Source organism: Schistocerca serialis, chromosome 9 (genome assembly GCF_023864345.2).
Source record: "Schistocerca serialis cubense isolate TAMUIC-IGC-003099 chromosome 9, iqSchSeri2.2, whole genome shotgun sequence".
NCBI lineage: Eukaryota > Metazoa > Arthropoda > Insecta > Orthoptera > Acrididae > Schistocerca > Schistocerca serialis.
The window spans coordinates 124055914-124077064 of NC_064646.1; the positions used below are offsets into that span (position 1 = coordinate 124055914).

A 21151-nucleotide genomic window follows, 5' to 3' on the forward strand; every position below is an offset into this window, starting at 1 on the left:
GTTCATTGACATCAAACATAAATTGAATGTGGATATAAGCTAGAAATCTGGAGCAAAAGAAAAGAGAGAGAAACAGTGAGTTTTTAAAATGGAAACTACAACTAAGCAAACACAGTGTTTTGCATATTCTCACAGCATCTCAGTCAGATTCAGAATGTATGATGAACACTGAGGAAAGCAAGGAAGGAGAGGAAAGTTGGTTTATCATCTGTCAGGTTGTGAGGCTCATCAAGCAAGAAAAGTTACAATGCCTGAAGTGTTTGTGCCTTTTAAGTGTGAACTCACCTCACATGACATTATCTTTGTCTATGTCTATTAGAGATGGCATCTCTATTATAGGAAAAACATTGCTCACATATCTATCAAAAGGCATCTTCAATGTTCTGGTAGAACTTCTCATTGACAGTTTATGAAGTGACATTTTATGAATGTCGAAAGAGTTAGGATCTCATTAGAGCTGAAATTACTGACACAGGATGCAGCGAAGATCAAATAATCCACATCATTCATACACTAATTCTTCATTACATGACATGCCAATTTTTCGTAAGCATTACAAAAATTCTGAAGGATCTGAAGCCTGCAAAAACTTCAAAATCTGATCAGAGACTATATGAGAGATGATGATCACAATTTATTTATTTCATTACATAAAATTGTGTTCATGATAAAATTAGTTCCACTGTAGCAGTGCTCCCTTCTGTCACAAGCAGAGCATCCGACATATTGCGGCAAAACCAGTGAACTACGGCACAGTCTCTTCTACTGGATACGAATTGGTTCACTGAAAAAACTTCTAAATGCTCATTGCTGAATGGCAGTTATTTTGCAAACATATCTTCACAACGGCATATTTCCAATCTATGGTTATTTGGCGAATAATGTTCGGCTCTGAATACCCCGCCCTTCCCTCACCATGCATGATTTTGAGAGTCCTGGTTGATTTTCATTAGTTCATTGGGGAATATCAAAGAAATTTTAGCATCTTAAATGTTGTTGGCATTGCTGCTTCTGTGTAGTATTGTTTTCCTCCTGCTTACATTTTTCACTTTTTTTACAAAAGCAATCATTACTAATGTCTATGATGTATTCTATTTTCTTTAATGGAAAGTGTGACATCATCTATGGCTTCTCACACTATTTCTCTTTTAACAGTATACGTAAATACTTAACATCTGTACAGTAGCATATATCTTCGAGTTTGTGAGTAAGTTTAATATTGGTGGTGGTGTAAGGGAGGGGGAGGGGGGGGGGGAGCAATGCACAAGTGTAACAATACATTTTTTATGTTCCTAGACAGGCTACTTGCAGCTGCCCTAGATACCACCATCCGATTTTCTTTGCTGTGGGAAATCTCTGCTTGCTATTTTAGTTAGTAATCTTGGTTCTGGTTATACTGAACACTTTATACTTATTTACGTTAGACCATTATTTCAGAAATTTACCTGTCAACAACAATACTGCGCAACTTGGCAGCTGCTTCTGTATTATCCATAAGCAGTCCTAAATTAGTCATAAGATATGACAAAGAACTCTGACTCTCATAAACATCTATGTGAAATTTATCACCATAATGCCGGCTTCTGAGATCTCTGAAAACAATAATAAAGAAAAATATGAACACATGTTGAAGTACATAAATGAATTATTGACAACGGAATGAGGCCATAAATCAACAGATCATCATAAAAACAAGAACATGACAGCTCAACTTACAAACATGTGCTATTTTTCAGAGAACACAGATGCATGCAGTGTCCTGCAGCTTGTGGCTCAAGTGAAATGATGAGTACTACTGCACAAAGGAGGAGGTGAGGTGAACGAGGAAGAAGTGAAGGAATATCAATGCCTAAAAGAGGCAGGGACAGCAACATAAGGGGATGGGAATATGACCTCAAAGATGTTGGCTTGATGTAAGCATGAGTAGAGGCAGATTTTGAACATGGAAATACAGGGTGTTAGCTAGAGACTCTTTGACATATAATGCCAAAGAAATGAAAGTCTTAGAACATGCAATGTGACATATAAAGGTAATGTGAGAAGCACAGTGCACTGTAGCCACGTGGCCAACACCAGCGAGCTTGCTGTTACATGGTTGGGGTCTCTTTCACTTGCAACTGGGTAAGTACTTGGTGAGTGTAACCCAACAGCTACATGGTCCCTTCCACACGGCTAATGAAACATGGCAGCTAGCTACATCACCATGCACTGTAACATATAGAGGAAGGGCATCAAGCATGTGTAGATGGCAACTTTGCATCCTGTGAACATCTGCGTGGTTGCCATGTGGCTATGCAAGCCAAGCCAAATGGCTGTATCTTAAAACGAGGCAGTCTTGGTCATCTTTGGCAACAGCTTCCAAGATGTGCAAAGCACGGTTACTAGAATACACAGTAAGTATCATGTGCAAATGTGCTACAAGTGGCGACGTAACCACTGACCCTCTTGCCTCAATGCACCAAATGGAAGCTTATATGCACACTGCTCACACATGTTTAATTCATACAAGTTATGAATAAAGTCAGGATTTGTAATGTTAGAGATGATGATGATTATTATTATTATTATTATTATTATTATTACTATTATTAACTAACTTATTAGCTAAGCAAACAAAAACAAATTTACAAAATATACAGTATAAAGCTGTTGTCTTTGCAACACCTTCAGATGACCACCTGTCCTTTTGTAACTGCTTGTCATTAAGAGGCAACTCTTTGTGAAAATGTTTTAGACAGCATATTTTGTCTCACAGTTTATTTTTTTCTCATTTGTTGGAATATATTTATGTATAAAAATCTCTTCCACTTGGTAAGTAGTGATATGGGCTGCCAAAAGTTTATTTCTACTTGATAGGAGGAAAATGTGCTGCCAAAAGTTTATTTTCCACACAGACAAACTGTATTCTCACTGCTGGCATGTAAGGCATCACTTAGCACATAAACTCTCCAGAACTTATGAAGTATGAGTAACCGCGGTGGAAAGCATGCTGCATATTTATCTCATGGATTTGTTCTTTGTCTTTCACTCCCAGCTTGAGAGAGAAGGCCAGGCTGTTGTACGACTTTGTCCTTTTCACAGGCCCAGATCTAGGAGGGGGCACACTAGGGTATCTGACCTGGGTGGCAATTTCAGGAGGTGCCAAATTCATATTATGGAGGAGGAAAAAAAAAACTTTGTTCCACATAGCACCTACCTAGCATTCAGCGCAAGTTGGTCTATTGATTATTCCTATGATTTTGAAACACATCTCTTTTTGTTTTTGAACATTTCTGAATACATTCTAAGTTGATTTATGGACGAATCGTTAGTTGATTTTTGAATGCATGCATAGTGTACCTGATGTCTGCCAGGGGGATCCCCATCGCATCTACAAAAAAAAAAAACTTTCTGCCAACAAATGGGGATGGGGCTATACGAGTTGAGCTAAGTAAACCCAAATGGGCGAATGCCAATTGCTGTTTGTTTATGTGGTTGACTGGGTGTACAAATGACCAACATTGTTATAATTATTAGTAAAATCCATAGATCTGACTACCAGAGTGGAAATAAATGACTAACAGGAATAACAGGTACGAAAGATCACAAATTATCTTCTTGATGTATCCAATAAAATGAAATTTTGACAGAAAATTTTTGCCAGAATGCTACACTACTAAAGACCAGTTGTACAGGCCCTGGTTAGCAGCTGCGTACGTTCTATTCTCGGAATAACGCAGAAAAGGCGATGTACGAACAAGTAATAATGCCTAACTGGACAACAAACATGGAGTAATTAAACTGGTGATTCTGGCAGGGTTAGTGGAGTTAACAGGAAAATAAGTTTTAACAATGGCAGGAATAGTTGCAGAATTAGTGATGACATGGTTGTTTGTTGGAACGAAGAAGGAGAAGAGATGGGGACATCATACAAATTACATAGAAGAATATGACTACCGCAAATTCATATAAAAATTTTGTACTACTATTTTTTGATCTCATGCTTAAGAAACTGGAACGTATGAATGAAATGTGAAACTATTTCCTAAAACAAAATTTTTGCTTGTAAAAGTCTAACAGGCCTTTGATATCGGTATTTTGTTAATTATATTCTGTTGTGTTATTTGTGTAAATGAGGTACATAAAAATGACGATTTGTGCCAAAAACGTCTCGCTTATTTGGCGTGTATTACAATTGCTGCAATATTAGAAAGACCTATTTCGTTTTATTTAGCAGATAGTGACAATGTAGACGTAATCAAATTGAGAAACCACACCAGTCATTGATACTATTCGTATTAACAGCTTTTTCAGTATTACACAATGACATTTTAATTTTTCAGGTAGCCAAACATTCGATTAACTTTGACGATGTAACAGACTCTTTCGCAGAAAGGAAATCACGCCATGTAATATTGTAGCAAGATTAGAGAGAAAAAACTGCTGGGACCTAATGATTGAAGAAATGTGTACTGTGTTGCTTGTCACTTGTCTTTGCTGGTTTTGTGTTTCCTATTATTAACGGTGTATCACATAAAAGAGAAAGTTATTAGCTGATAGGCAATAAAGAGCGCAAATTTTCTGAAGATTTTTTATTCTGCTGGTCACAAATAATCCCACCCAGTATTAATTGAGAGTTTTTTTGGTCAAGGGGGGAAGGGGGGGGGGGGTAGTATGTCAAACTGGGAGCAGGAGAGGCACCACAGGACATTTTAATATACACTGTCCTAAATATAGGTTTGATGACTTTCATTACAAAATATGTACTTCTGAAGTCCACAGGCCTAAGTTCAGTGACGTGCAATAGAAGAATGCTGTGTAAAGGGGTGTAGCACTGCACTTTGGTGCACTTAAGATGAAATAACATGTATCACATTTCCTCAGGCATAAATGTTTTATGTATCAACTCTTCTGGAAGTTGTGCACTAAAAATTGAACATATTTTTTGAAAAATCGACTTTTTCAAAATTTTTGATGTTCTATCCCTAAGAATTGGGACCAAGGGGGCGGAGGGGGGCACCCACGGTCAAATTTTTGCCCCAGTTCGGAAATATCATAGATCTGGGGCTGCCTTTTCAGCCAGATGTCCTGACAGCCTGGAAGTGGGGCAAAGGGAATCCTAATTTGGAATCTTGACCTAGTTGTCTTTTTTCAGTGCCATAGCAATAGTCTTAAACCATGTTACCTTCTACCAGTGAGGTTGTAGTTCAAAGAGCAAAGAATATCTAGGCATTCACTTGCAACACTTGACAAAGTCAACTAGTCCATGCTTGAAACATTGCACACAAAACTGAAATCAGAAACACCTCTGGACACAGGTACATATACCTTCTGTTATTTTCACACTGCTGGTATCAGTAAGACCATAATAGTTCTATCAAGCAAGTAAGATTTAAGGCAATCTATGGCATGAAACTCAGCCTGAAAATGTATGTAAAAGTTCCTTTGACAGTTGAGACAGTCTGAACGACTTGATTAAACAGTGATTTATGACACTTTATTCAGTTCTGAATAACGTGCTATGGCTTCATTCAATGATTATTTCTAGTCATCTCAATGATAGTAAATTATTTACTGTTAACTGCATTTATCAGTCAGTTACAAGAAGAATTTTGAGTGAAGTTGAAGCTTAATATGACCTGTCAATGGCTAGGTGAAAATTTCACTGGATTCTACAGGCAGACCAATGGCATTGAACCTTGGAGCCAAAGAAGTGTGGTTGGTGACTGGCTAGAAGACCATGTCTGATCCAATTCTCAGCATCACTGCACCTTGGCCATACTCTTTGGTGACACCCCTCACTGCGAGTAGAGAGGCATTTGTGACATCCTCAGACTGAGATATGTAGCTTTTCGTTGGTGATGGCATGCTGTAACAACCCCAGGCTGATGCTCCGTAACCAGTTTTGAACTTATCGATGCCCAAGTTCTAAAATGAAGATTCCGGTACTGTTTTTCAGTTTTGGCAAGAGAGTCCATTTTTTCTACTCAACTTTTGATATTTGCATGCTCGTTTTCTTATTAATATTTGTATATTTTCTTTTTATGTTCAGACAGTATAAAAGCTGTAGCTCCGAGAACAATCAAGCAGGAACTTCACATTTGATCTACATCAGAGTTGAATAAAAACAATAATTTAATATATGTATTAACAAAAATCATATTTTGAAATAAGGCATAAATTTCTATGCCACAGATTATATTTTCATATCAATGTAATTTCTTGGAAGCCTACCTTTGGTTTTGAAAGTATGGCATGTATGTATTGATCTGTGTAGAAGGAACTCTGTTGACATGCTTGTAACATGGGACTAGTTGCTTATCAGCTATGGACAGCTGTTGGTATTTGGATTATACAGAAGAAAGGTTTTTTTGCCATCTGTAAACAGAACGTCTCATCTATGTCAAAAGAACACAAGAGAGATTTTTCTTGGATTGAATAAAAGAGTCAAAAAGATAGTTTGTGTTATATTCAAGCAACTGATAAAAAACCCGGCTCTTATTACCACCAGGTCAACAGAAGAAATCATCCTCAAGACGACACTGCCAAAGTTAAGTATCTGCAACCTGTAACTGAATTTACTACTCTCGAAATTAATTTACAATGTAAAATATATGCTTTCATTGATTAATTGTTTTCAGTTTTATCATTGTGGGAGATGGGTGCATTTCAATGCACAACCACTTCATGCAACACTGTGTTGACATGTTATTACAGGATTCTTGCCACTTGTTGACGTAGTCTGGGGTAGTTTGCAGGTCAACTGTGTCGTAAGTCACAGGTCTTTGGGAAGTACGTGCATCACTGTGTCCCAAAATTCCACCTGCACTACAACACAACCATAAAAACTTGTTGATACCATATTGTACAGTCAGCTCTCTGTTCTGATTATACAAACAATCTCGCAAAGTTAGTCATTTTTTCTATAGTGAGCATCATATGTAGGTAAATGCTGCTGTTCCTATCACCAACTCCATGTTTAGTTTGATCCAACTCTGTAGTGCCTTTACTTACACAGTATCTTCTTCATTTCAGGATCAGCAATGAATCATCTACAGAGATGTGTGCAACCATTATATCTTTTTGATTCATCATATTATTTATTAATTTTTGTTATGCCATGGCCTAGTTTGGAGCACTGAACTGCCTGGCATCATATGGAGAAATGTGCTGCCATTAGATGACCAAACTATGGAATAAGAAGACACATCCAGAGTGCAAGAGGACTTATTCAGAATGCTGACATTGGAAAATATGACCCCCCCCCCCCCCCCCCATCCTTCAGAAACACAAAGTTGGGATACTTCTCAGCCATGACAGGGCACCCAGAAAATCTGATTGGATGAGAAAAGCAGGCAAGTGAGGTCACTACTGCTTCATGGTGGCAAGCAAGCACACTAACTTGTTTTGGATTTCAGACTAAAGAGTTGGCAAGAAGAAAACACTAGTTGCCTTGGTTCACATTAATAGCACTTGAATCGGATCCTCTCTCTCTCTCTCATTGTGTTCAGATATTCTCAGATTGTATCCAGACAGTATGTTATACTGAAGTACACCTCCAGTGCCAGCCTCTTAACTTCAAGATGAAGACCGGCTGCAGTACACTGTGATGTAGCCAGTTACCTATCCTGTATTTAGGCTCCAGAAGCTACAGACAGCTGCCTGAGCCAAAGATTATATGTGGGCTACCTATCATATTCAATCCCCAAGTAACCCATGGGGTCATTCACCTCCCTGATGGGACGTGTGTATGAGTCCGGACTGTCAGCTGCCTGGCTACCCTGCCACTGCACTTGTAGACCACCTAGTCACTGACCACTGCCCAGGAGAGCACATGCCTTCTGCCCAGGAGAGCACTTGCCTTCAATGTCGATCATGCTGGAGAGTACATTTGAGTACTGTCCTTCCCTGTGTTGTATTTTGTGGTACGAGGTGGGCAAGCAGCCTGGACATGGCTGCCATTCATTGGCTGCGTCACGCAGTCTCTGTCAGATATTGCTGTGCTGCTGACATCAGCAGGTGATGTTCCTTATGCATGCCCAGATGGTCTTGCAGACTGTGGCTTGCTGAGCCTCTGTCATCTCAAGGCCAGAGGCTTCTACTCCAGTGGCAACCATACCTCTGCATCTAACATGATGTTTCACTAGTGGGCCACTGCTCCATTTCAGTCCCCACTACCACAAATCTCAATGCATGTTCAGACGAAGTAAGCATTACTTCATCTTCTTCTTCATGCAGCTGTTTTCTCTGTCACTGTTGAGTTCACTTCTCAATCCCAGCAGTGCCTCCTCTCACTCACTCATTGTAGGATGTTTTCATACTTTACACAATAAATCTTTCTGACTGTCATGTCTGCTGCAGCACTACATTGCACAGTTTTTCATCAGTTTGTCTTCTTGCACCATCCCCTCAGTTTCAACTGGCTTAATTTCTATTGAGCAACTATAAAGTTTCTCCATATATTGCTTTCAATCCTCAGCTTATTTTGTGCATCTATAAGCCAATTACGTTTTTGTTCTCCAGTCACAGAGCTACTTGATCTAGGCTCCTGAAGGCAACATTCATTGATTTGTGTGCATTGTCCATGTTACCCTGTTTAAATATTTTATGCACATCACAACATTTATTATCCATTCAGGGAACTGGGCGGAATGAATACGATAAAAAGATGGAATTTAACATTTTTTAATTTTTTAATAGAACTAAGAGCAACTTTTCTTTTCTTTCAGTGCAGTTTACCTTCCACTTTATTTTTTCCTTTTTGCACATTTTCTACCTTCTTATTGAACAACTGGTAAAAATTCGTGCACTGAAATATCGAATTATGTTTTCTTATCAGTGTCTCTTCAGCTATTGCAATGCCGACTGCCTTGATTAAGTTATACATGCAAGGTTGGTATACGAATATATTATTAGGAGGGTTAAAGAGAAAATGTTCTTGCAGAGCATTGCATTGTTTCAAATAAATACAGAAATGTGCAGCTCTTACATATACAGAAAGCAGGAAATTAAGAAAATCACCGTACCTGTTAAGTATGATATCTATACCAAATGGATCAATTTTATCAATAGTTCCTGTTGTAACTGCAATCCGTAAGTTGCTGCTTACTAAAACAAAATCACCTTCTGCAAGGCCTCCAATAGTGGTCAAATCACGATCTCTATTGCTAACAACCAATCGTTGACGGAAGACGCTGCCGCACTGAATAGCTTTACCTTCGAGAGAAAGTTCTGAAGCACAACTACCTCTCTTTTCCCTGAAAATAGAAAATAGGTACACCAATAAATGTGTGCTAAATGCCATCAAGTAAAGTCAGAGTGTTCATTTATAGTTAACAGTACTTCATAAGCAAGGTCCAAATACATTATCTACTTAGAAAAGTGAACTAAATATTCACAAGATCAGTATAGTGGATTCTATTTTATAAAAGTTATTTTTCAGCTTACTTTCCTGCAGTTCCTCAGTCTAGACTCATGTGTATGATAGTGCATTCACGCGGCATTCTTACTTTTTTAAAAAATTTGGTTACTGTGAGCTTCATTAAAGTGTGTGTGCACCTGCACACCTAGTGCCTAGTCGCTGTGTGTCTGTGCTTGCCCCACACACATGGAAAGGAATGTGCGTAAGTGCATGCTTCTTTCCTGACTTGTGTATATGAGTGGTCCTGTTCACACCTGAGTGATCTCTCAGGGTTCCTTGGACACGTGACAGCTGGGATAACGAGGAAAGCCTCTTTTCCCATTTTCATACTTTAAACACACTTGGGGATAGATAAGGCAATGCCATATTATTTTGCGAACTTATTTTTTCATCAAAAGCTATAGTTTCCTTGTGAAGAAAGAAAATGGCTACTTTTCATTTTGCACTATAATTTAGTTGCATGAAGTTTCTCAATCAATTTTGAAGAAACTATTCCATTTCACATCTGTTTATTTCATACGTGGTAGTGTCGGATATAAGCTTCTTAATAAACCACTTCTTGTCATACTTTGTAACAGTCATTGTAAAATGACACTACTTGTTAAGTGTGCGCACTTGATTTACAAATCTTGTATTGCAAAAGTCTGATAGTGTGTAGGTTACTGGTGAATATGTTTTAGCCCATACATTATTGTGAGTGAAATGTAGCTTAAAGTATAAAACAGTTATTGAAGTAGTCGTCTTCTTTCACAAGTATAACAGTATAAGTGAGTTATTGAATGGCGACAATGCTGCGAGAGCATGGCGATGGAGTTCGCATCGGTTTAGTGCAATGCCATGAATACTACAGGACAGAATAATGAATTATTATTAACAATGCAGCCCTAGCATCATATCCCCCTAATCTTAATCATCTGTGTTCAAAAAATTCCTAACAAGAATGAAGTTTTCCTTGGTGTTCACTCATTACACTGGACAATCATCTGCAATGGTCTAACAGTAGCCCACACATTACACCATAAAAGGCAAGCAATTAATTTATGTTCTTATCTTTCAACTATGTGGAAAGACCATTTCATACATGAAACTAGAAGAGAAGAATAAATTAATATAAGATGAGACCTCGCTACAACAAAAGCTTGTGACATTCTATTTTACTGCCTTCTAGTTGGAGATGAAAACCAGCAGAGATCAAAAATGGAAGTACATTTACAGATGTTTCTACATCTAAAATGATTAATACACAAAATCATCCTGTTGGTATTTTTAGTTTTTGTACTTCTGGGTGAGTACAGTACACAAGTCTTTAAGGATTACCATTTGTCCACTTCCAAAGAATTGTGCACAGCTCTTAGCAATAGTATTTCCTTTAGAAAGTTCATATAATGAACCAAGGCCAAGTGGAACTTCGTGTTAATATACCTTCCCTTGGATCACCTTATTTCATCTCGCCAAATTTCTTAATTCTTTTCTCTGGTGTTCCATTCCCATGTTTCTCTTTTAACAGAAAGAATAATGGGGGGATTCAACATTGCATCAAACACTGCAGGCCAGGTAAATGAATTACTATTGATCAGTGCAGGTGTACTGTTGTATCCTTGTGCAGTTCAAACTGTAGATGTGTATGTTTTTCCTTTTGATGTGCGTTGGCTGATCAACACCAGCAAAAGAATTTCCACTCTTCAACAGCTGACATACAAGGTCGTAGATACAAAGGTGCAGCCATCAGTCATTCAACATCAACCTGTCTCACAAGGAGCCCTCCGAGTGTGAGGTCATGAAGACCAATGATATTTACAGCATGTTACGCCCCATACAAGCACGATATTGGCTGTTAATGGCAGCAAGAAGTGGGACAGGAGGTATCCAGGAGTGAGCCCAGCATGAGGCTATGGAGCACAGTTGAACTGCTTAGTTGACGAGTAACTCACAACAGTGCTAGCAGTGTTGAGACAAAGCAAAACAATGGCAATTACCGTATTTACTCGAATCTAAGCCGCACTCGAATCTAAGCCGCACATGAAAAAATGAGACTCGAAATCAAGGAAAAAAAATTTCCCGAATCTAAGCCGCACATGAAATTTGAGACTCGAAATTCAAGGGGAGATAAAAGTTTTAGGCCGCACCTCCAAATCGAAACAAAGTTGGTCCATTGTAATATGAGACACAATTTAGGTCAAATGAATGACGATACAGCTACATTAGTTTGGTTTGAGTCGTAAGCTTAGCACTTAAGCTTTACCAGGTAGCTATTACTATTCGTCAGGCGCTCCGCCCGTATTTATACAGGTACCCTTCCTTTTTCCCGTGCTTCGTCTGGTTTGAATTGATTGCTTATTTTTCTTTGATCTGATAAGTGCCGCCGGCCGAAGTGGCCGTGCGGTTCTCGGCGCTACAGTCTGGAGCCGCGTGACCGCTACGGTCGCAGGTTCGAATCCTGCCTCGGGCATGGATGTGTGTGATGTCCTTATGTTAGTTACGTTTAAGTAGTTCTAAGTTCTAGGGGACTGATGACCACAGCAGTTACGTCCCATAGTGCTCAGAGCCATTTGAACCATTTGATAACTGCCATTCTTTTTGTTTCACTCTTAGTTGAAATTGCATTATTGTACTGCATCATGCATTGTTTGTCACATTCTGATAACGAGTGCTTACGGCCTGTCGCCGCTCGCGGCATGGCTTGCTTTTGTGCACGCTACCGCCGCTTACAATTTAAAAAAAAAAAAAGAGAGAGAGAGAGAAATCATCGTATTAGCGAAACAATGGCAAGAGACTGCTATTTGTTGTTACTTACATTGTTACTTACACTGCTGCTTTCTTTGATAATGATCAACAAGAGCTAAATAATAGATTGCGTATGATAGAAGATGTTCTGAACAAGAGTTTAGCGAAAATTTTTCTCCATTTGAAAATCTTTGCAGACGCCTCTTTAGTACATTACATTCTGCACAGAAATTAGAGTCATCTTAGATTTAAAAATCTAGTCAACTGTCGTGCTTCATTTCTGACTGTATCACTATTAGGCATAAGAATAATACGGATATAAACATGACATGATACGTATATTCTTCCACGTTTGCTGTTGTCTCACTCTAGTTTCCTAGTTTATTAGGCAGACAGGATTTAAATGAGATAGCAGCAAACACGAAATAATACATGGCAAATGTTTATATTCATATTATTCTTATGGTGAAGAGAATACTGCATGTGATACACAATTCAAAAAGTTCCTATTAGCAACCATCTCTTCTCACAGGTAGGAAAAAAATTCAGAACGTAGAGTTGGCCATATTGACAAACATCCCAAACAGTCGTGCCAGTCGGATTTTCGTAGTACACTGAAATGCTGCTACATTCGAAGATGAACAATATGGAATTTGTATTTACTTCGTTGGATAATGTATGAAAATGCAGTGGTCGAAACTCGGGGCGGAGAAAAAAGCTCGTCTTCCACCTTCTCTCTCTCTCTCTCTCTCTCTCTCTTTTAATTCGTTTACTGGCGCAGAGGTTTTGGCGCCAGTATTTATCATTGTGCCTGCAAAACATGCCTGTGTAGCACTACATATATTCGACGGCAGAAGTTAGTTGTGGCGGCACCTACCAACATTTCTCAGAACTTCCGATTACTTTGCACTCGATTTTAAGCCGCATGCGATTTTTTGGATTACAAAAACCGGAAAAAAGTCCGCCTTAGATTCGAGTAAATACGGTATAAACAAAGCAAACACTGCTTATATCTTGCAACAACAGTTGCCGAAGTTGAGATTTTTTCAGAAAGGAACTCAATGAATTTTGCAGAGTGAAAAAGAGCGGGCAGATGAAATATTAGTGTTTTTGCAAGATGAGTCAGTGAAATGTGTGGTGGTGTGTATGCTCGATAGTGCAGACAATGTACATGAGAAGTTCAGTGATGACGAAATGTGCTTAACAAGTGAAAGTGATACAGATACAAGTGTCCAGCCATGTAGTTCATCATCCTTGTCGAACAGGGAGCCATAAATCCCACCTCCAGTGAGTTTCAAGAGTGCTCGATACCAATTTACAGGATGTGCATGATAGTGACATTCTACATTATGCCCATCAAACTGCATGCGACATAGATTACAGTGATTTAAAGGGAAGCAGTGGACGGTTGCATAATTTCAAACAGTGCTACAGAATTGGAAGACTTAAGATAATGAAATTTCAAACAAAGCATCAACTTCGTGATGCAAAGAAAACTGTGGAATCGGCCTGAAAATTTGTAGATGAGATAAACTTAACCCATCATTCAGTAAGGAATTTGTTTTCAACTCTGACCAACAGGGATTTGAAGAGGAAATGCACATGAAAGGATCCCTGGACGTTAGAGGTACCAAGAAAAGTTATATCAAGATCAACTAAGATCAATGCCTTAACACATTTGTAGACAATTATGAGAACTGTTAATGTGGATGGTAAATTGGCTGTTGTTATTTATTGTGCTGCGAGAAGTTGGAGGTGCTTTGTCCCCTATAGTTATTTCTTGGGTGCATGATCTTGCTAGGGCTGTAGGGAATATTTACGTCACAGCAAGGAAGAATGGGAAAATGGGCTTAAGAGAACTACAACTATGGTTTGAACACTGTTTTTGGCCAATAGACAGTAAAAATAATTTTCTTTTGCTTGATTACTGGTCTGCATATAAAAATCATACTCCTTTAGGGCAAACTATCCCTCCTTAAAAGTTTAGGACATTGCAATTCATACCACCTGTAACCACTGGACAAATTCACCCTCTGGATGTTTGGTTTTTCTGTGCCTATAAAACGTTATTGCACTATCTGCAGCTACGCATTAAAGGATAGCTAGTTTCACAATACACTCCACAACAGCCAATTTCGCATTCAGCTGTATGCTACGACATTCCACACGTTCTGATCCGTATTGTAGCACCAATACGATTCTACATACATTCTTTAAGAATGGATACCTAGCTAAATGTCCTGCATTGTTTGTAACTCTCAAGGAGTTTGCCTTTGATCTCAATGGTGTGGACCTTTGTGATCACTGTTGTGCGTCATTTTTCATTCGGTGTTCACGGTGAAAGTTAATGGTTTGCTCTGAACATTTCTTATATGTTGATGATGTCCATTTTGTGAAGCGTAACACACATGTTCCATGGAAGGCTGCTCTCTGCTCTAGTTAACACAACACTTTAAAATGAGTTACTATTGCTTGATCTTGTGACTGTGTACTCAAGAGGGTTCATTGTGAGCCAGCTTACAAAAAAATGACTCCACTCTTTTACTGAAACTGTTTTGACTGTACAGTGGTTCACTGAATTTGTAAGAACAGAAGAAATGGAGGATATGGACTCAGTCCATGAACACTGATCAACATTTAGAAACTTTTTTTCCTTGCATACAGAACTAAAGACTTTTTCTGGAAAATGTTAATTCATATTACAGGATGAACCACAGGACAGTTCAGTATCTGCTGCAGAATGTTAAAAAAAATTTTAAAACAATAAATTTACATAAAAATATAAGAGCCGAAGAAAAGTTGTATGCAATGATAAAGTAAAATGAATTAGTGCACATTATTTTGAAGGAAAACTTTGCACAGAATTCGCTGTGTTCCATTCATTATACAGAAGCTCTTTTATTTTTAGTTTTAAGAGTATCTGCCTTAGAAGAAGAAATGTGTTTCAGGAGTGCAATAGACTCCTGAAGTAACATATGTCGCCGTCTTGGATGGCACTTTTGTGAGGCTTCATTGACTGAAGCTAATAATGATCTCTCAGAATTATCACCTTGTGACATAGACAGATTGAAAAATGAAAATCATTGAGATAATCCCATTTGGTTCACTGGTTCTGTGCGAACTACGAAGGAACTATAGATTGGGCTTGGAATTAAGACATCTTTTAAGAAAGTCATGTGATGAAAGAAAGTTCAAGGGGAATTGCATTATGATGGACTTTTCCATGGATCACCATAACTCACTTTCACAAGGTTTTTATTTTTTTAAGCTCTTCTCTGCAACTCTCTCTGGGATGTTTCATGTCAATTTCAACCTTTTAATTGAAATAATAATAATTAAAAAGAATAAGAAAATATGACTCTTTAGTACAACAATAACACAAATTCCTGGATGGAGCAATAAAATAAGAGAAATGGGGAAAATATGGGGAAGCGGATCAATGAACACACAACACATGAGAAAACAGCATTCACACTAGCTTTCGAGCACTAGTTCTTTTTTCAGGAAATGTGGACACACGCGCACGCACATGCGCACACCCACGCACGCGCGTGCACGCACGCACGCACACACGCGTACACACAACACACACACACACACACACACACACACACACACACACACACACACACACGTGCACACAAAATTACATAGCCACCCAAACACACAGCCCTGTGGCTATTATTAATATCTGATTATTGAAAGCAGTTGCCTGAGCTGATGTGGGTGGGATGGGGGTACGGAAAGACAAAAAGGAGACAGTACCGGCAAAGAGAGAGGTCTTTGGATGGATGACTTCACAGCCACACAACAAGACGAAAAAAGTACAGAGGGTACAACAAAAAGAGTTTAAAGAAGAGATGTGTTTCACAAAGGGTGGAAGAAGTTTTTTAAAAGTGCACAGGGGCAAAAAGAGGAGTAGGGAAAAGGAGAGAAGAGGGGTAAAGAGAGGGGAGAGAGAAGGGAAAGGGATTGGAAAGGGGGAGAAGAAGGGGAGAGGAAGAATTTCCACCTGGTGGGAAGGGACAGAAAGAGTAGTGGGAGAAGGCAGTGCACGATCTGGATGGAGGAGTGTATGGAGAGGTGAGAGAAGGGAAATGCTCAAGGTGAGGCAGTAGGAACAGGTTAGCAGAGGTTTTGGCCTGGGGGATTATGAAAGCAAAGGATGTGTTAGAGAGAGAATTCCCATCTGTGTAGTTCAGAGAAACTTGTGGTGGAAGAAAGCAACCAAAATGGTCCACATAATGAAGCAGCCGATGAAGACATTTGTGTTGTTATGTGCAGCATGTTCAGCAACTGGGTGGTCTTGTTTGCAGCTTGCCAGTAATTGCAGCATAGCTGGCTATAACTTGGCTGGGTGTATGGGACAGGTCTTGCACTTGGAACAACCAGTGAGGTGCAGGATTGGGAGTATGGTTGTAATAAGGGTGGACAAGGATATTTTGTAGGTTGGGTGGGCAGCAGAACACTTCTCTGTTTGATGTGGGGAGGATTTAGGGTAGGATACCCTCATCTCAGGGGATGGCATGAGGTAGTCAAAATTCTGGTGAATGATATGGTTAGCTTTTCAAGGCCAGGGATGATCAGTAGTACTGGTCAGCAGCTGGACAACAGATTTACTTGTTTCAGAAGAACAGATGGCACATGAGACTTTATGGATGATCTAAATAGGATATTGTTTGCCAGTAAATGCTCTGGTAAGGGAATCAGTATATTTCAGCAACTCCTGCTTTCCTCTGCAGATGCAGCATCAATGGATGGTGATGCTCTGTGGCTTGATGAGTGCATTTGGGAATAGGTGTTGAGGTTATGGAGGTAAGAGCAGAAGTTGTCCTTGCTGTGAGTTTAGACACGAAAATATCAATGAATCTGAACCAGGGAAGGAGTTTTAAGTATTGACTGGATAGGAAGGATTCCTGTAGATGGCCCATAAGTTTGCATAGGATGGTTCTATGTGAGTACCCACAGCAGAAGCACAGATTTGTTTGCAAATTTGGGCTAAAAAATTGAAAATTTTGTGGGTCGAGATGATGTTGGCTAGGAGGATTAGGAAACAGGTGGTGTGTTTGGTATCAGGGAAGGTAATGTTTCATAACCACAAGGCCATGGACATTGGTGATACTGGTGTACAAGGACATCACATGCACAATGGCTAAGAATGAGTTTGGTGGTAATGGGGTATGCACTATGGTGAGGTGGTGAAGGAAGTGAGCAGCATCTTGGATATAGGATGGGAGCCGACAGACAACAGTTTGGAGGTGTTGGTCAACAAAAGTAGAGTTTTGTTCTGTGGGAGCATTGTACCCAGCCACAACGGGATGACCTGCAGGGAGATGTGTAGAATGGCTTTAGTCGATTTTGGGGAGTAGGTAAAAAGTAACAGTGCATGGGGTTGCTGGTGTGAGGTGGGAGATGGATTCAGCTGTCAGATTTTGATGTGGATCTAAGGCTTTGAGAAGCTGCTTGAGATTATATTGGACTTATGGGATGGTGTCATGGTGATAAGGTCTGTAAAGAGAGGTACTGGAAAACTGGCAGAGACCCTCAACCATATTGTCACTATGGTTCATCACCACTGTGGTGGAGCCTTTGTCTGCAGGAAGGACATTAAGGTCTGGATTGGTTTTCAGGTTAAGGATACAAGTGTGTTCCCTAGGACTAATGTTGGGCTCACCAAGGAAGGATACAGGAAAGAGAGGTAAGACCACATTAGAAGTGAGTAATACCTGAAAAATTACAATGGCATGACTGGGTGGAAGGGAAAGGAGGATCACAGTTGGAGGAAGGTTGGGACTGTTGTAAACAACTTTCTATATAGATAAAAACAAAGATGAGGTGACTTACCGAACAAAAGCGCTGGCAGGTCGATAGACACACAAACAAACACAAACATACACACAAAATTCAAGCTTTCGCAACAAACTGTTGCCTCATCAGGAAAGAGGGAAGGAGAGGGGAAGACGAAAGGAAGTGGGTTTTAAAGGAGAGGGTAAGGAGTCATTCCAATCCCGGGAGCGGAAAGACTTACCTTAGGGGGAAAAAAGGACATATTTAAATATGTCTGCTTGTGTCTGTATGTGTGGATGGATATGTGCGTGTGTGCGAGTGTATACCTGTCCTTTTTTCCCCCTAAGGTAAGTCTTTCCGCTCCCGGGATTGGAATGACTCCTTACCCTCTCCTTTAAAACCCACTTCCTTTCGTCTTCCCCTCTCCTTCCCTCTTTCCTGATGAGGCAACAGTTTGTTGCGAAAGCTTGAATTTTGTGTGTATGTTTGTGTTTGTTTGTGTGTCTATCGACCTGCCAGCGCTTTTGTTCGGTAAGTCACCTCATCTTTGTTTTTATATATAATTTTTCTCACGTGGAATGTTTCCTTCCATTATATTGATATCATTACTTTCTATATAGAGTTAGAGTGGCTGTTGTCAGTGAGATGTGTGGTGAAGAAATGTTGTCACTCCAAAGAAATAGTAAAGGAAAGAAGGCCTTTTACAAGTCCAGTGTGGTTGAAATCAGATTTGGGGCTAAAGGTGAGGTTTTTAGAAAGCCAGTACTTCTGCAGGTCTAGGAGTTTTTGCAGAAAGACTGACAACAGTGTTCCAGAATGAGTGTTTAAGAGTAGTGTGTTTCACAGAGGGTGGAGGATGTTTCTGGGGACATGGAAAGCCGAGTAAGGCAGCAAGGCAGGGTTGGAGAGCAATGAGGGTCTGAGGGGAAGAGAGATCAGAGTGGTAGGCTTTTTCATAGCTATAGGTAGTTCCATGCAGGCAGAAGACAGGAGTACCTGGGACAGGTCCCACAGATGGTGTTGGGAATGCCGTTCCAATAGTTGGACAACAGTTCCTATTGCAGTGATGGCATTTAGGAAGCTGGGGTCACAGAGTAAAAGGATCTTACGAAAGGAGTACATACTAAGAAGTAGGACTGAGCTTGGATTGTATGATTACATGAAATTAGATCGGTGAGGGCGAGGGACTGATGGAACTGGGGAACATTAAGGTTCTTACGGTAGGATGCCAATTTTAATGGTAGGGCCATTAGGTGCGATACCGTGTGTCAGACAAAATATGGAAGAACTAACCTTAAAACTTGGTCTTTTTTACCGTGTGTTACCCTCTACGATATATCAAACACAAACGTGCCAGCAAAATTTTAATTAATGGCTGGCCTTTTGGACTTGAAATTTTTCTAAGTGGCTCATCCTCAGTGTTAAGTAATAAATGAGAGTCTAACACTATGTGATTTAAGAAATTCATTACGCACTATCACGCATAACATAATTAATCCTGCATAAGGGGAAATTTAGTTTTAAGTAATGCTTCTCAAACCACCATTCACAATATTTTCCCACAATCTATTAGAAATATAAACATTTGTGACATCATGCACATCGACCGCAGTTGTACTGTGTAATCTTTGTCATGCTTATCAGAACAAGGCTCATGAGAAAGGCACATCGAAGTATTGCATAGTCTCTGACAAATTTTGGTGTCGACACACAATTGTGTGTATGCTGTGTTTTGTTGTTGGTGCATTTTTTCTACAAGTGAAGTTTTATTATGGTATTATTCTCTTGTTTCCTAACTAACCTAAGGACATCACAAACATCCACGCCCGAGGTAGGATTCGAACCTGCGACCGTAGCGGTTGCGTGGTTCCAGACTGTAGAGTCTAGAACTGCTCGGCCACCCCGGCCGGCGAATTCTTTGCAGACAAATGGAAAAACTGGTAGAAGCCGACCTTGGGGAAATCAGTTTGGACTCCATAGAAATGTTGGAACAAGGAAGGCAATACTGACCCTACACCTTATCTTAGAAGATAGATTAAGGAAAGGCAAACCTACGTTTCTAGCATTCGTAGTCTTGGGGAAAGCTTTTGACAATGTTAACTGCAATAGTCTGTTTCAAATTCTGAAGGTGGCAGAGGTAAAATACAGGAAGCGAAAGGCTATTTACAATTTGTATAGAAACCAGATGGCAGTTAGAAGAGTCGAGGGGCACAAAATGGAAGCAGTGATAGGAAATGGAGTGAGACAGGGTTGTAGCCTATCCCTTAAGTCAGGCTGTTCCAGCTCATCGGCTCCGTTGTGAGCCGTGGAGCGCTCCCTGTTCCAGAGAGCAGTGTCGCTCGCTGTGACCATTCTAGTGGGCTGGCACGTGGCACGGCTGGCTGAGGCAGGCGGCAAGGCAAGCGTTTTGATGTGCCAGCTGCATCTTACAAGATCGACAACCTCATACTCTTAGCTGCTAAGAAGTGGTGACATGCTACACCAGGAAATACGATGTTCAATAAATAAATAAGAAACAACTGTTTTACAAGAAATTACATACTAAATTTATTGGGCCTTTGTAGCTTGACATTTTCTTTTCATTACAAGATCGGAAATATCAGGCATCAAAGCGTTCACAGCGTTAATGAAGAGGATGGCCTTCATTGTTGCATCCTGAAGAAACGATCGTTCCTTACTTTTTACTCCTTTCATTGTTGAGAAAAGCTGCTCACAGCAATACGTAGATCCAAATATGCACATGATCTGAGCGGCATTGTTGTGAAGCTTGGGAAATGATTTTTGCTGTAATGAACAATGCCTCTCTTTCAACAAAGTTGAATTTTGCAAATCAATACTCTCCAATTGAAGTGACGATGACAAGTCATCGGAGGAAACTGAAAAAGGAGTGCTGAACACCTTAAGTTCCATTTCCAAACTAGTGAGGTCTCGGAATCGTGTTTCAAATGACGCGATGAGCTGCTTTAACTTTGCTTGGTAATCTCCGAAAGTACTACTTTCGGGTAGTTTTAAAGAAGCAAGACGATCGAAGAACGTTAAATGTCCAGTACTCACATGTCTCTCAAATAAACGTAACTTTTCCATGAACGGTTTGAGTTGGTCGTGCATGTCAACGATTAGCTGCCCTTTGCCCTGCAATGACAGATTTAAATTATTCAGATGCATAGTGTTGTCAGCTAGGAACGCCAGGTCTGATATTCATTTTATATCTTTCAGACAACGCATTTCTTCCCCTTTCAT

General features: G+C 39.8%; 1 protein-coding gene across 1 annotated transcript in view; it reads right to left on the reverse strand.

Annotated features, from left to right (window-relative positions):
• LOC126419214 (DNA replication ATP-dependent helicase/nuclease DNA2-like) overlaps nt 1–21151 on the reverse strand; it is a 155257-nt gene that overhangs the window by 42763 nt on the left and 91343 nt on the right. The window contains exons 11-12 of the mRNA XM_050086349.1: nt 9006–9236; nt 1446–1592 (exon numbers count right to left, since the gene is read on the reverse strand). Of these exons, the coding sequence (XP_049942306.1) occupies nt 1446–1592; nt 9006–9236 (378 nt within the window). The remainder of the gene's footprint in view (nt 1–1445; nt 1593–9005; nt 9237–21151) is intronic.